The sequence below is a fragment of the Dermacentor variabilis genome, chromosome 3, assembly GCF_050947875.1.
Source record: "Dermacentor variabilis isolate Ectoservices chromosome 3, ASM5094787v1, whole genome shotgun sequence".
NCBI classification, from domain to species: domain Eukaryota; kingdom Metazoa; phylum Arthropoda; class Arachnida; order Ixodida; family Ixodidae; genus Dermacentor; species Dermacentor variabilis.
The window spans coordinates 208,610,202-208,623,896 of record NC_134570.1 but is presented as its reverse complement, the minus strand read 5'-3'; the positions used below and the strand labels follow the sequence as shown (position 1 = coordinate 208,623,896).

At 50.7% G+C, this 13,695-nt stretch overlaps 1 protein-coding gene across 1 annotated transcript; it reads right to left on the bottom strand.

Moving 5' to 3' along the window:
• Positions 1 to 4,971: 4,971 nt before the first annotated feature.
• LOC142575006 (uncharacterized) lies at positions 4,972 to 12,431 on the bottom strand. Its single transcript, XM_075683981.1, has 4 exons — positions 12,282 to 12,431; positions 10,125 to 10,527; positions 9,430 to 9,905; positions 4,972 to 5,010 (listed from the first exon to the last, which is right to left on the bottom strand). The coding sequence occupies exons 1-4, from the start codon at positions 12,429 to 12,431 to the stop codon at positions 4,972 to 4,974; spliced, it is 1,068 nt and encodes a 355-aa protein (XP_075540096.1).
• Positions 12,432 to 13,695: the final 1,264 nt, after the last annotated feature.

The window sequence follows — 13,695 nt, the reverse complement described above, 5'->3', positions numbered from 1 at the left end:
TTTCGGTTCGTATTTCTCTGGTGGTGTTCTTTTTCACATATCTCGCCTATGTGGGCGGCGACATCTCCTTTTTCTGCAGTTAGCCAAGGCGTTGCAGCTAGCCCGTGCTCGCTCCGTCTCTCCGTCGTATGCTTGGGTGGCAGCTCGAAAACGATATGTGTTCGAACTGCAGGCCGTTCATATTAAGAAGAGCACGTACATTAGGCACACGTTCGTAAGCTTATTGCTCTCACGATCGCGACCAATGTGGTTTTTCGTGTGACATTTTCGCTGAACACAGGCGGCATGCATTTCCGTACGCCAGCCGCATCTCCAGCTCCTTAGGGTGAAAATGAGAAGCACCATCAGCCGAAACAAACTCTTAAGTTCCAAGCCCAAGCAGGTCGCCACGAAAGTTTATGCATATAAGACGTAACCTATATCCTACTTTTTCACGTCAAGTGATGCCATAACGCCAACTCATCAATGTCGCTGGTGGGCGACGTGATCGCTGCGAGCAGGGATCCTCGAGCGATCGCTTTCGGGGATGCAATCACTTACTCACGATTTCGCGTCTTGGCATCGGACGCGTCGGAGGCCGTTGATCGCGCTGTGCAAGGTTGGCCCAGTGCGCGTCCTGTGCCGAATCGCACAAAATCTCGCGAAAGTGATGGCATCCCTGAATGCAACCATAGATTTTCAAGTTGGCAGCCCATAAAGCTGTCCCGGCATCCGATTTTGGAAACTTCGGGCAGCTTCGGGTTGTCTAGGGATCCCAGCCCACGTCAGTTCGTATCAGGACCAGAACTAGCTGGCTGTCGCCTGGCTGCCAGCGGGCTGCCAGTACCACAGAGGTGCCATAGAGAAACCTATCGGTAAAGAGCGCACACTCCTACAGGGCCCTGCGGTCGAGCTACTGCACTTCCACCAACGCCCTGAGCGGTTGGTCAGATCCCTAATTTTGCCTTCCGAGAGGTTAGGCTTGTGGTTTAGATCTGCTTTGGTTTTGGTTTCAGTAAGAATGCTTTTCGATTCTGCTTTACCTATGGCTGCAAAAATGTTCAATACGTCGTCTCTAGCGGACCGCAAAAGCGCTAATATTTTATTTTTACGCCTGCCGTACAAATGGACGTAATAAACGCGCGAATCGCGAACATTTTACTAGAAAAGCCGCCAAGCTTCTCGAAGAACCAACAACGCTGAATCACCTAATGCAGATTGGAAAAATAATGCGATGAGAGTTCTCTTTATTCCAATATTTTTACAGTTCTGAGCCGCTTTCCTCAGCCGCACACAGCAGGAAGCAGTGGTTGCATACCAAAAAAAGTTTATTTTTATCCTCTTTATATAGGCAAATGCCCAGAAAAATACTGGACCACACACTTGATAAATACACAAGCTACAAGAATCGCGTTTTAGCAATGACAAGCACCGCGTAAAGTAAAAGTGGCACTTGCGAGCCGTGCCAGGTGCATTCGGCGTGCAGTGAGGTAAACATCCTTCGTAAGACGATCCCAAATCTGCATTACACTGCGCTAGTCGCGCCAAATGAAACGTTTGTGTGATGGTACGGGTGAGCCAGATATAACAAGTTCTGTGCTTTAAACCGAAGGTCTGGCGAGTCACTTTTGGAAACTTACGCGTTCGAAGTAATGCAAATTCTCTTCCGGAAAAGATGGGTGCAAGAACAAACGGCTGGCTGCGCGGTAAACGGGTGCCACGGCCCTGATTCCACGGTACACGTCCAAAATACGCTCACCCAGCATAACAAACGTCTTGCTAACAACGTTCTTAACGCAAGAGACAGCAAAATTATCTCTGCATAGAAAAGGAAACAAAAAAAAAAGGAAAAAGGAGGCGGTGCGTGGAAAAGTGCGATGGGGCGGGCGTGACTAGCAGCACTGGACCGGTGCTGCATCAACGTCTCTATGGAAACGGGATATCAAAGCCCTCGTAGACGTATGATTAGCTATATATCTTTGAGGTAAAGCGGAAGCGCAAATCGCGACCCCACCTGACGAGTGGTCCGACCCTTACTTGCTCGGGCGCGAAACGGCTCGAGTGTCCCCTCTTTACGTAAGTACGTTTCTCTATATGCCCGAACTCCGAAAATCAAAGAGGGCCAATGTTCGCGTAACGGGGCAAATTTGTTTGTTTTGTGCTTCGCGACAAACATGTGAAACGCTGCGAGAGCACGAGCCGGAGTGCAGAATCTGGCCCGAAATTATACGCGCCGCCCGCGTGTTCGGATGCGCGATCCTGGGTTGTCGCGTGCTGCAGCATGCAGCGTCGTACTGGATCGTATTCAGCGCTTTAAAAGATCCCGCCATTCGAACTTCGTCAGGCGGACTCCGTCACAGGGCATTTCAGTCAGACATAATACCGCGGGTGCGCTTTCCGTGGTCCCGGCGCGCTCGGTTTCCATATTGCCTGAGTTGAGCGTTAAGATTAGATGACACCTCGAATTAGATGCAATTTTCAACACTTAAAAATGGGGTTGTATTAAGATGTGTCCACCTGCATATTCGCCACATAAACAACTAGCCCTGAGTTTTCCTAATTAATCTTTGTAATAAAAATGGGAACAGCGCAACACCGGTCGAGCGAGTAAAGAGCATATATGCTCTTTACTCGCTCGTCCGGTGTTGCGCTGTTCCTGTTTTTATGTTAAAGGTGAACCAACCAGCCCCATTGAACACACTTCTACTCTTCGTAAACTTACGTTATTTGTGGCAAAGCATGTCCGCCTCGGCTTACAACTAATCTGCAATAACGCTACGTTCGCAAACGTGTTATAAAAATGTGTATAATCTGAAAAAAAAAACACTCTGTATGACATTGCGGCCAACCCAATCGGCCAACGTGTTCAGAGCGGCTACGCTAGAAGGCACCTGTGCCAGATTTCGTCTTTGTACAAATCAAGCGACTCGCATTGTGTTTGCATTGAGTGTTGTTGTTCCACCGCATTTTGATTCTTGTTTCCTATTCATTTATCGCGGTTCTCTAGTTTTCCATGTAAATTTTGCCCCCCCCCCCGAATTAGTACTCTCGTTATGGGGGCCTTTAGGGGTTTCTCGAAACGAATAAAAAAAATGTAAGGCTTTATTTCCGAGATGCCCGTGCGGGCATTCTCGTGCGGCCTTCAGTGAGACTCGCTCTCACGAGAAGTACAATAATCGCGTCTCGTCGTGGTGCAGATTACAGGTTCAATGGCCACCCGCGTGGACGCGCCAGAGCTAGAGAAGACGGACAACGTCAAGGAAGGCGTCGTGTGCGCCGTGGTCGTGCTCGTGCTGGCGGGCGTGCTGACGGCGGTGGGGTTGTACATGTCCTTCTGGCCCAGCGACATGGACGGTGAAAACTCCGGCTCTTCGGTTGCCACTCGGAACGACCCGCTGTGCCAGGGCAGCCGTTGCGCCGACGCGACCGCCAGGCTCAAGGCCATCATGAAGACGGACGCGGACCCGTGCGAGAACTTCTACCGGTTCGTGTGCGGAAACTACGAGAGCCCTTCGCGCCAGATGCTCGCGCAGATGGAGGACGAAATGTACGCGTCACTTGCCAAGACGCTCGAGAAGGCGAAGTTCCCGCCGAGCGAACAGACCGCCCCCGAGAAGGCGGCCGCGCTCTACCAAGCCTGCAGCATGGGGGTCCGCAAAGGGGAAGTGGACGACAGCGCCGTCATGAAGCAGTTCATGGAGCACGTGGGCCTCACTGCGAACACCTACGACAGGGCTGAGCCCCTGGACAAGATGGTCATGCTGTTCTTCCGCTACAATCTGGGCAGCGTGCTGGACTTGTCCCTGGTCGACACGCGGGTCTACCGGGGTCACCGCGTGCTCCGTGTGGGCCTCAGCGCCGCGCATCTCTGGTGGCTCAGCAATCGCGGCCGTGCCGACGCCAACTCCTTTTACCGCTGGCACCTGGGGCCGTTTGGGTTGGACCCGAAGAGCACCCGGGCCAGAGACGTGGCTGCAGAGATCATCAACGCCGAGACTGTCGCGATAGCGGAGCTCATCGGGCGTTCGAACCCGGGCGAGGGCCTTGGCGAATTCATCTACATGGTGTCAGAACTAAATCACCTGGCGCCTTGCGAGACTGGAAATTGGGAGTACCTGATATCCAAATACTCCAGCCATGTCTACGGTGCTAATGACGAAGTACTGGTAAGCTACGCACGACAAAAAGTGGTTTAAGTGTCTTAATCATGATGGCTCTTTCGCCCCAGTGCCCACGTGTTAGGCTAATGGAATGCAGTTACTCACTAGAACTAGACGTTATTCTCTACATTGTCGTTATACCGCTGGTTAACGAAGACTATTCTTAGAAATCGATTGTGGAGGATATCTTCTGTTCGGATGCGTTACTTACAGATAAATATTACTTTCGCGACAAATCATAACATGCAAAGGTGTTTACTACAACTAACTTACAATGACTTCAGGCCACATTTGAAATTTTGGAAATAGCAATTCTCAGACAAGCGCTAGCTTCGAGATATCCATTCGTAACACGCGTTACGGAATTGTGCAAAAGCTCAGAACTATTATTAGCAACGTGTAAAGGCGTTATTAGGTTAGGTCTGTCTGTACTATTCTCTGAAATCTGTTCCCGGCGTTAGCAGACAAGGCTTTCCAGTGCACTGAGCAAACTTTAAGCATCGTATTGTCACGTCTAAGTAACGGTGAAGAACCACAGTGGCCAGACTGCAAGTCACGAAACTCTTTATTGGGAGAAATCGAGCCCAGCAAGAGAACGAACCCTTACAGCACAATGACAGCGGCAAGCCCACTCGTCGAAATCTGATCTCCGGGCGAAGCGCGTCGTCTATTTACAGACCCTCTTCGCGGAGCAGTTTGCTATAGAGGAATGAGACGGCACCTTCGGCGATGCGCGGCACCTTGCTTCAACGAGAGCGCAGGAGTACAAAACCATTACCGCTTCTGCGCTGCCACTGTACGATCAGCTCTTGGAAATGCAACTGGGCGTTCGCTAACGCACTGTGTTCCATTCGGGCTCCAAAGTGCGGAACTGCAGAGGGAATACGTGTGCAGTGGTTGGCTGCAAAAATAGTGAATCGCGTCTCAAGCAATGGAATGAATCTGTGAGGCGAAGTTCGCAGACTGCTGCTGCATAAATACTGCCTGTGTTGCCGGCCTTTCGTGGTGCATGGCATTCTTCGATGATCAAAAATTTCACTTTCATTCAAGGAAAGGACTTCAACCTCGAAACGCCGGCATAAGCGACGATGCTGCTCGTAACACAGTGAGAAAAGGAGTAGCGCCGCTGCCTCTCGCAGTAAGTTTCTTGCACGTTATCTACACACATCCACCCCAACAACTCATACGCAAGCTTACGTCTACCCTATCGCCAACGTATCAAGAACAAGTAAACGGACACATACTTGAATGAATGCGCTGAAGCATGGGTGACGGCGATTACGCCGACAACAGAATGTTCCGAGCTGAACGGTATGGCCCACAGAATACGCGAATGAATAGCGATAATACGTCTTTCCTAGAAGCTATTACGAAGCACAAAACATCCACGTTCCGTTCTGGGCAGCAAGAACTAATCTATCGCAAAGAAACACACCCGCCAGTGATTAGGCACAAAATAGTGACCGCTCTGAGAAACCTTACTAGGTCAGAAACGTGGCAAGCCGCTGCTTCAAAGTGTTAGTCAAATTAAAAACGAAGCGCAAGACAGACTATTGTCGACTTAATTCACGAAAAGAAATTTTGGACAGCTTGGAATGCATTTCTAGCCCCGCTTCTGCAGTTCAAGCACCGTAAATGCTGCTTGCGCCGTTTGGACGAGCTGCAATGACCTCCCACAGTGCTTACATATCGTCTGAATCTCTGGCCAAGGCTTCGTGTCGTTCTACCTAGCCACCGTCCACGGTATCCACCGAAACAGAGGTTTACTGAGCCACACCGACATCATGCATATCCATTGTAAACAGGGAGGCAGCTGATGCAAGCAATTGACGGGTCACCACGTGATCGGACATGGCGGCGCCCACGGTATCGCCGTGTGCATGAGTCATCGTGCATAACAACGAAATCGCTGGTGCTCGCGCGGATTCTAGAACGTGCACAGCTATTTGCGTCGTGCGTGCAATCTGACGATCGAAAAAATTGTTTTGCCATAGAATCGGTGACAACATTCGAGAAAGTTCCGGACAACCACTGTCGGTAACCGACGGGGACGCTGCGGAGCGCCAGGACAAGAGGAGCACCAGCGTAGGCGGCGGGAGAACCGAACTGCTCCTCTCCCGCTCGCAGATCGACCACGCGCCGCCCATCCCCTCCTCGCGTTCCGACACCAAGACGCCGGCCGAGAGCGGCGACCTTGGCGCGTTGCGGTCTCGGCGGGTGCTACACATGAATGTCCGTCGCGCGCCAAATTGCTAGCTTCTAAGATTTTGTTTGCCGAAGATAAAATGTACTCCTGTCAATGCCCCGTCTTAAAAGCCATCGTCTCAATGTTGCAAACAGAACACGAAAGTCAAAAGTATATGTAGTAAAGGAAACTAACACAGGAAGTAAGAATTAAAACAGTCATGGTTCGTTAGGGCACATGAAGCGTCTTAGGACGCACTACTTGGACGACTTCCGGTCGTGCGCGGCGGCTCCGTCATTGCGTACTGCGCAAACCGGAATATAAACCGAGAGATGTTCTAGAGAAACGCTTGCTGAAGTCACCTCTAGTTTTTTACAGCGGTCGTCAGCATAACGCGAGTCGTCGTCTTACAACCTAGCATGTTGTCAGCACGTTGTCGAACTTATAGTCAAAAACCGGGTTAGGGAGTACTTTAATACATCTGAGTGGCGCGACCGGCTGCCGTGGAGAGGACCTTCTTTGTATAGAAAAGTAACAGCGGTGCTGTAGTGGACCACTTTCGAAAGCGTCGCCTGGCCTCGCAGGCGGCTGCTTGCCGGTGCTTTGGTAGAAACGACGCGTTTACACAAAAGGAACGTGAAAATTGATGTTTCATCGTAACTGAACTACATTAGCGTCCCGGCTACAACTTATCTGCGCCGGGCGAGCAACTGTCGCGCTCAGAGATGTTTTTTTTTTTATGACGCACAAAATTATCGTAACATGACTGGCTGTGGTTAAGCGGAACGGTAACGTTATTCTAGAAAACCGTATTATTAACCTGATGTTGTAAGTTGGATCGAACGTCACCATTGGAGCGATCGGTGTCCGTCATTAATTTTATTTCCCGTTTACTATGACATTCCCTGCACAAAGCGCATTATAATGAGCTTAGCGGAGCGCGTGAACAGTATTGCAATGACTGTATAATATATTTTTTTAAAATTTAGTGGAAATTCTGCCGAAGGCAGTTGGTGGTTATTGTCAGTTATCGGGATCCTTATCCGCACTGTGGGAAGCTTACACTTACCTTCTACCTAAATGCATGCCAAAAGAAAGATCAACTAGCTTGATCGGCGTCCGCTGCACCGTTTTTGATGGTATTTGTTACATCTTGAAAAAAAGAAAGCTTTCAATTGATCAAACTGTAGGAAGCGCAATATTTATTAACGCTGTCAATATTTTTCGTACAATTATCTTGATGCTGAAAAAAAAGGGAACCATCAAGTTTAATTCAGTACTATACAACAATATCGCAAATATTTATACTGCGATAATCGACTGGGACATACACAGTGCACAAAATTGATGTATTATACACCGCTCTGAAATACACCCATAACTTTCAGAATATTACGAGACCTTCGTAAACGTTGTAAATATTTCCTCTAAGCTGTACATTTAAATATCACATATTTCTCCCCTCGAGATGCTCTATCACATGCAGTTTACGCTACCGCGTTATCTGTTTTTAAATTAGATTGAGAGATTTATAAGCTTTGGTCAGCTTTGAAAAGCGTACGCATTTCTACGCCTACCTAACGAGAAATGTGTCCGTCCGTCACGTAAGAAGAATGTAATGGATCATACCCCCTTAAACAATGGCTCATAACCCCGTAAGCAAGCAAAAAATGCAATGATTTATACCCACGTAAGAGAGAGGCTGTAAGCAGTGGCGTAGCTAGGTCGTCTGGCACCCGGGGGTGTAGTCGAGGAAGGCGTGAGGATTTGATTGATTAACTTTTATTTTACAGTCCTGCAGAACGCGCATTAGCACGTCGCGGGCCGCTCCCACGTCGGGACCGACAGGCCTAGCCTGCCAGCCGCATCGTGGGCCTGCTGTGGACAGCCCAACGTTGCTCAGCCAGGAGTGGGTTGCGGAGGGCCGCCTCCCACCTAGCTGAGCTGAGGTCAGGACTTGCTATAGAGATACATCCCCAGAGCATGTGCGAAAGTGTTGATCTATCCCCGCAAGCAGGGCACGCGTCATCAGTGTAAATCTCCGGATGTATCGCATGTAACGTGAACAGGTTGGGATAGGTACAGTCTGAATGTCAGTGCCTGAGGCCTAGTGAGCTTGGGGTGAGGAGGAGGGTATTGTCGCCGCGAGAGATAGAAGTGTTTAAGAAGTTCATTATAAGTGGCAGGCGCGTCGCTACCATGCGTAACTCTCTCTTCGGCCGTTACAGCGCCAGCGCGGTCAGTCAGTGCGCGCGCGGCAGCGTGGGCCGTCTCATTGAGGTTCGTGGGGACACCCGCCATGTGCCCAACGTGGGCTGGGAACCAAGTAAGCAAGTGATACTTGATTCTATCCGGACCTGCCCTACGAAGCAGCCCAAAAGCCTGTTCTGAGATCACTCCACACTGAAATGCCCTAATAGCCAACCGTGAGTCAGTGTAGATGACGTCGCTGCTGTCATCAAGCATCGCCAAGGCAATGGCCACCTGCTCGGCTATCGCCGGATCTCCGGTTCGTACAGATGCACAGTTTGTGAGTCGCGTTTTGGAATCCACATCTACTGCAGAAAAGGAGCACCCCTTCCGATATGCGGCCGCGTCAACAAAGCAGGCTCTACGCCCCTCTGTCTGGATCTGTTTGAGTATGGTTGAAGCTCTTGCTTTCCTTCTACCCTTGTTATATTCAGGGTGTACATTTCTTGGTATCGGTGATACCGAGATCAAATCTCGTATGTCCCGTGGTAACTGGCATTTTCTTGGCGCTTCTGCAGATGGTGGGCAGCCGAGCTCTTGTTTTATCCTCCTACCGGCGGCGGTCGTGGAGAGTCTGGCAAGTTGCGCTCTTTCCTGAGCCTCTGCAATCTCCTCCAGAGTGTTATGCACACCTAGCTGGAGGAGGCGATTGGTGTTGGTGAAGATCGGTATACCCAGGGCTCGCTTAGTTATTTTCCTGAGCAACGTGTTGAGTTTGTTCCTCTCTGCTCTTTGCCATCTGCGCATAGCCGCCACGTAGGCAAAGTGGCAAAGCACAAAGGCGTTAATCAACCGTAACAGATTGTCTTCTTTAAGGCCATGATGGCGGTTAGCCACCCTTCGGATGAGACGTACTGCGTTGTCCGTCTTGGTCGTGAGCTTGATTATCGTTTGCGCGTTAGAGCCAGTAGATGCGACTACCATGCCGAGTATTCTTATTGCGTCGACGCTAGGAATCTTGTCTCCCTTGCCCGTGCGAACACAAATGGTGCTGTCTGACAGTGGTCTCCAGCCCATGGGCTTACGACCTCTTCTTAAGGGGCGGTAGAGTAAAAGCTCTGACTTCTTAGCCGAACAGTTTAATCCCGTGGGTCGAAGATAGCCCTCCGTGACCTCGATGGCCTCCTGTAACGCAACCTCCACCTGTCCGTCACTTCCTCCAACACACCAAATGGTAATGTCATCCGCATAGATGGTATGCCTGATGCCCTCGACTCGTGAGAGTGTTCTGGAAACGCCGATCATGGTCAGGTTAAACAAAGTGGGCGAGATCACCGAGCCCTGTGGAGTGCCCCTTGTTCCAAGCTCCACCTCTTCCGCGATCATGTCTCCTGCGCGGAGAGTCGCTCTTCGTCGGTGCAAAAATGACCTGACGTAATCATGGAATCTTACGCCCAGACCAAGCTCGGATATCGATTGCAGTATAAATTGATGGGATATCTTATCGAAAGCCTTCTCCAAATCTAATCCAAGGATGGCCCGAGTGTCCCGCGTGTCATTGTCGATGATCTGACTCTTGATGAGCTTCATGGCGTCCTGTGTGGACAGACCTGCCCTGAAGCCAATCATCGTGTGGGGGTAGAGTTCCTTGTGTTCGATGAACCTCGTGAGCCTGTTGAGTATGACATGTTCCGCGACCTTGCCTACGCAGGATGTGAGCGATATTGGTCGTAAGTTGTCCAGGCTTGATGATTTGCCAGATTTGGGGATCAGTACTGTGAGTGCCCGCTTCCATACTTCCGGGACCTTGCCTTCCTTCCATGTCTCGTTGATGACTTCTGTCAGGTATTCTATGGAGTGATCGTCCAGGTTATGGAGGGTCCTATTTGTGATGCCGTCGGGACCAGGAGCAGACTTGCTATTAAGCTCATGCAGTGTCCTCCTAACCTCTTCCGTGCTGATGCCTGCATCCAGCTCAGAGTTGGGTGGCCCAAGGTAGTCTGCGTAGGCGACCTATGTCCCTTGCCGGGGACCAACAGGAAGGTACTTCTCCACCAGGCTCTGCAGGACTTCCTCCGTGGTCTTGGTTCGTATGGCTGTATGCAGAAGCTTTGCCATCACATGCTGCTGGTTGGACCTTGTGTTGGTGTCGTCCAGAAGATGTTTTAAAAGATTCCAGTTTCGACCATTCAGCATTTGACCATCAACTGAGTTGCACACCTTTGTTGCTTTGAGAGGGTGTGACAGTACTCCTCTGTGGTTCTATTGAGTTCAGCAATCTTTTTGCGTAGTCTGCGATTTAGCCGTTGGCCCTTCCATCGATTGAGGAGTGACTGCTTAGCCTCTAGTAGATGGGCTAGGTGACTATCCATCTTTTCCACAGGAAGGTCCGTGCATATTTTGTGAGTGTTACTCTTGATATCTTCCCTGATCTGGTCCATCCACTGTTAAGGCTCAGTCTGGTGGTTGGAGGTTGGCGCTCATTCCTTATCTTGCGGAACTTGTCCCAATCGGTGAAGACGAACTCCTTCGGCCTCTTATGTGTTGTTGGAAAGTGTGTAGCGAGGATATAATGATCGCTGCCAAGATCAACAGCTGTGTTAGTCCATTGCGCTTTTGACAAATTCTTGACGAACGTTAAATCCGGAGTCGAGTCCCTGCACGAAGATGTTCCCATTCTCGTCGGAAAAGACTTATCAGTGACGAGCGTAAGGTCCAAGTCTGTAGCGTTCTGCCATAACTCCTTTCCCTTGAGCGTGTTGTACATGTAGCCCCACGCGTAGTGCGGGGCATTGAAATCCCCGGCTATTACCAAAGGATTAGTCCCGGCGAGGTTGATTGCTTTCCTTAGAAGCGCTTTGAAACGCTGGCGAAGGTCATTGGGGCGACTATACACGTTAAGAATGAAAACGCTCTGGCGTGTCAATCGGCCTGGTATGATTTCTATCATCACATGCTCTGCCTTACAGGTGGCCATGCCCAGGTCGTGAGTGATATATGTGAACTTACGACTTACAAGGGTGCATACACCTCTCCTCCCAGTTTGACCAAGAATCGATTGATATCCCGACAAATTGACTTCAGCAGATAGGGTTTCTTGAATAAGGATTACATGTGGTTTTTCGGAATTGCTGCGAATGTACTGCTGCAGAGGCGATTTATTCTTCAGAAAGCCCCTGCAGTTCCATTGCCAAATGCGAAAAGATTCATTTGAGCCCGCCATCTTCTTGCTGTCGACTTTTGTCCCCATATTCTGCGGATGAATTGTCCCCAGTTATAGGGGACCCAATGGTAGTATGTGGTACGACATTGGCGCTAGGACCAGGGATTGGCAACATTACGTTCTCTAGGAATGATTCTATTTTGGACACACGTTTGTTCATACTTTCAGCTTGAAAGGCCATCTCGCTTTGTATCTGGGAGACCTTCTCCGCCAGTTGCCTTACGCTGTCGCTTAGCGCTGAAAACATTTCGCGAATTTCTGACCTTGCGCGTCCCGGAAAACTATCCTGCTCACAAGCCACTGCTCGTTTTTTAGAGGGTCTCGCCTCATCTTGTTCGCCCTCCGCTATAGGAACCTCCATAGGTTGGGGTGTTTCCAACGGAGCGGACGCAGGCGGAGGACGCGTTCCTCTCGCGTGTTTGATCTCCGCGATTTCGGACGTAAGCTTTTTAATAACCTCCCTCATATTCGCATTCTCGCGTTCAAGTTGTGCTATTTTATGCGCGCTTCCTGTCGCATGCTCTGAGGATGCCCTCGACCTCACCTCTGCCTGTCCTCCACGAATAATGTCAGCCCAGGTGGTTGGTCTCGACGATCCAGGAATCGGTCCTGTCTGGTGCCCTCTGGGTCTGGAACTGGACTTGGTGCGGCTGTCGGGCCTAATGCGGCTTCCGGAATTGATGCGTATTCTCATCCCTCTAGACGCTGTCCGTCCTCTGGATCTGGAGCGCCGCCGGGATATGGAGCGCCCCCGGGATCTGGATCGCCCTCTGGATTGGGAACGGCCTCGGGTGCTGGATGGGGCCGATGAGTCCGATTCTTGAGAGCGTGGGTGCCTTTCACCGGAGATAGCTGGAAAGTGTTGCTCATCCTTGAAGGGTGGTGATGGCTTGCTTCTTTCCTCCCGCTCAGCGTTGCGAGCGCGTTCTCCTCTTCTGCGTCGAACTACGTACGGCGTCTGGAAGCGTTTCTTGCATTCCTTAGCTGCGGTCAGGTGGGCCTCGCCGCATAACTTGCATTTTGGGTCGCAGCTGTGTTGTTCATCGGGATTGGTTGCTCCACAACCCCTGCATACCACTTCCTCTGGTGACGGGCAGACATCGGAGCGGTGTCCAAGGCATCCGCAGGTGTAACAAACATCCATCTGTTTGTGGTAAAGCGTGCATCTGATCAGAGTGCCCCCATACGCAACGTAATTTGGGACCTTATATCCCTCGAATAACACCACCACAGTTCCAGTATTCTTGATTCTTTTGGCACCGAGCGCGAGTGGATTTCTCCGGTTGACGATCTTCCTGTCAATGACCTCAGGTCCGTCCTCGATTGCGATGCGCCGAATTACCCCCTTGCAAGTGGAGTGCGGCGCAGCAACATACGCGCTCACCTCATGCTGCTTCCCGGCGACTGTATTGTTCTCCACAGCGGCTTAACGAACCGCGTGTTCTTGACTAGATGTGCTGATCACCATCACATTTTGCATCGGATTGGGGCACATAGTGTCCCATTCTCTTTCCGTCGTACTGATACCCGTTGCAGCCCATATGGCTTCCGCGACCACTGTAGGGCCTGCCTTGGTAATACTCAGTCCGCCTCTGGGTCTGACCACAATCTTCATTTCGTCCTTTGGTAGTGGTGGCATCTTGCTGCCCCGGATAATCTTGTTTTTAGCTTCTTTATATCTATTTCGGTCCGGCAGCGTATCTTGGCCGTCAGGGTGGGCCGCGGACGAGTTTGCGCCAAGACGCCCGGAAGCGTTCTTGTAAACGCGCCGTTTGGCGACCGTTATCCAGCCAGAATCTTTCCCAAAACCTTCGGGGGCTAAATCGTCCCCATCGTCTTCACTCTCCATCGCACAAAAAGCGGTGAACTAGCGCCTACAGGCTAACGCAGGCCAGCGGCGGCAGCCCCGCGTCTCGTCGAGACGGCGCCGTTGCGTTTAGCGTTAGGGCTAGCACTCA

Bases quoted from the DNA above. Each gene is read 5' to 3' on its own strand.
- LOC142575006 (XM_075683981.1), bottom strand. From the start codon at position 12,431: ATGAGAATACGCATCAATTCCGGAAGCCGCATTAGGCCCGACAGCCGC. The intron at 9,906-10,124 runs GTCTGTCCACAC...CTCTCCGCGCAG, and splicing joins GATGATTGGCTTCAGGGCAG to GAGACATGATCGCGGAAGAG. The intron at 5,011-9,429 runs GTACGTCTCATC...TTCCCTCTGCAG, and splicing joins CGACCAAGACGGACAACGCA to TTCCGCACTTTGGAGCCCGA.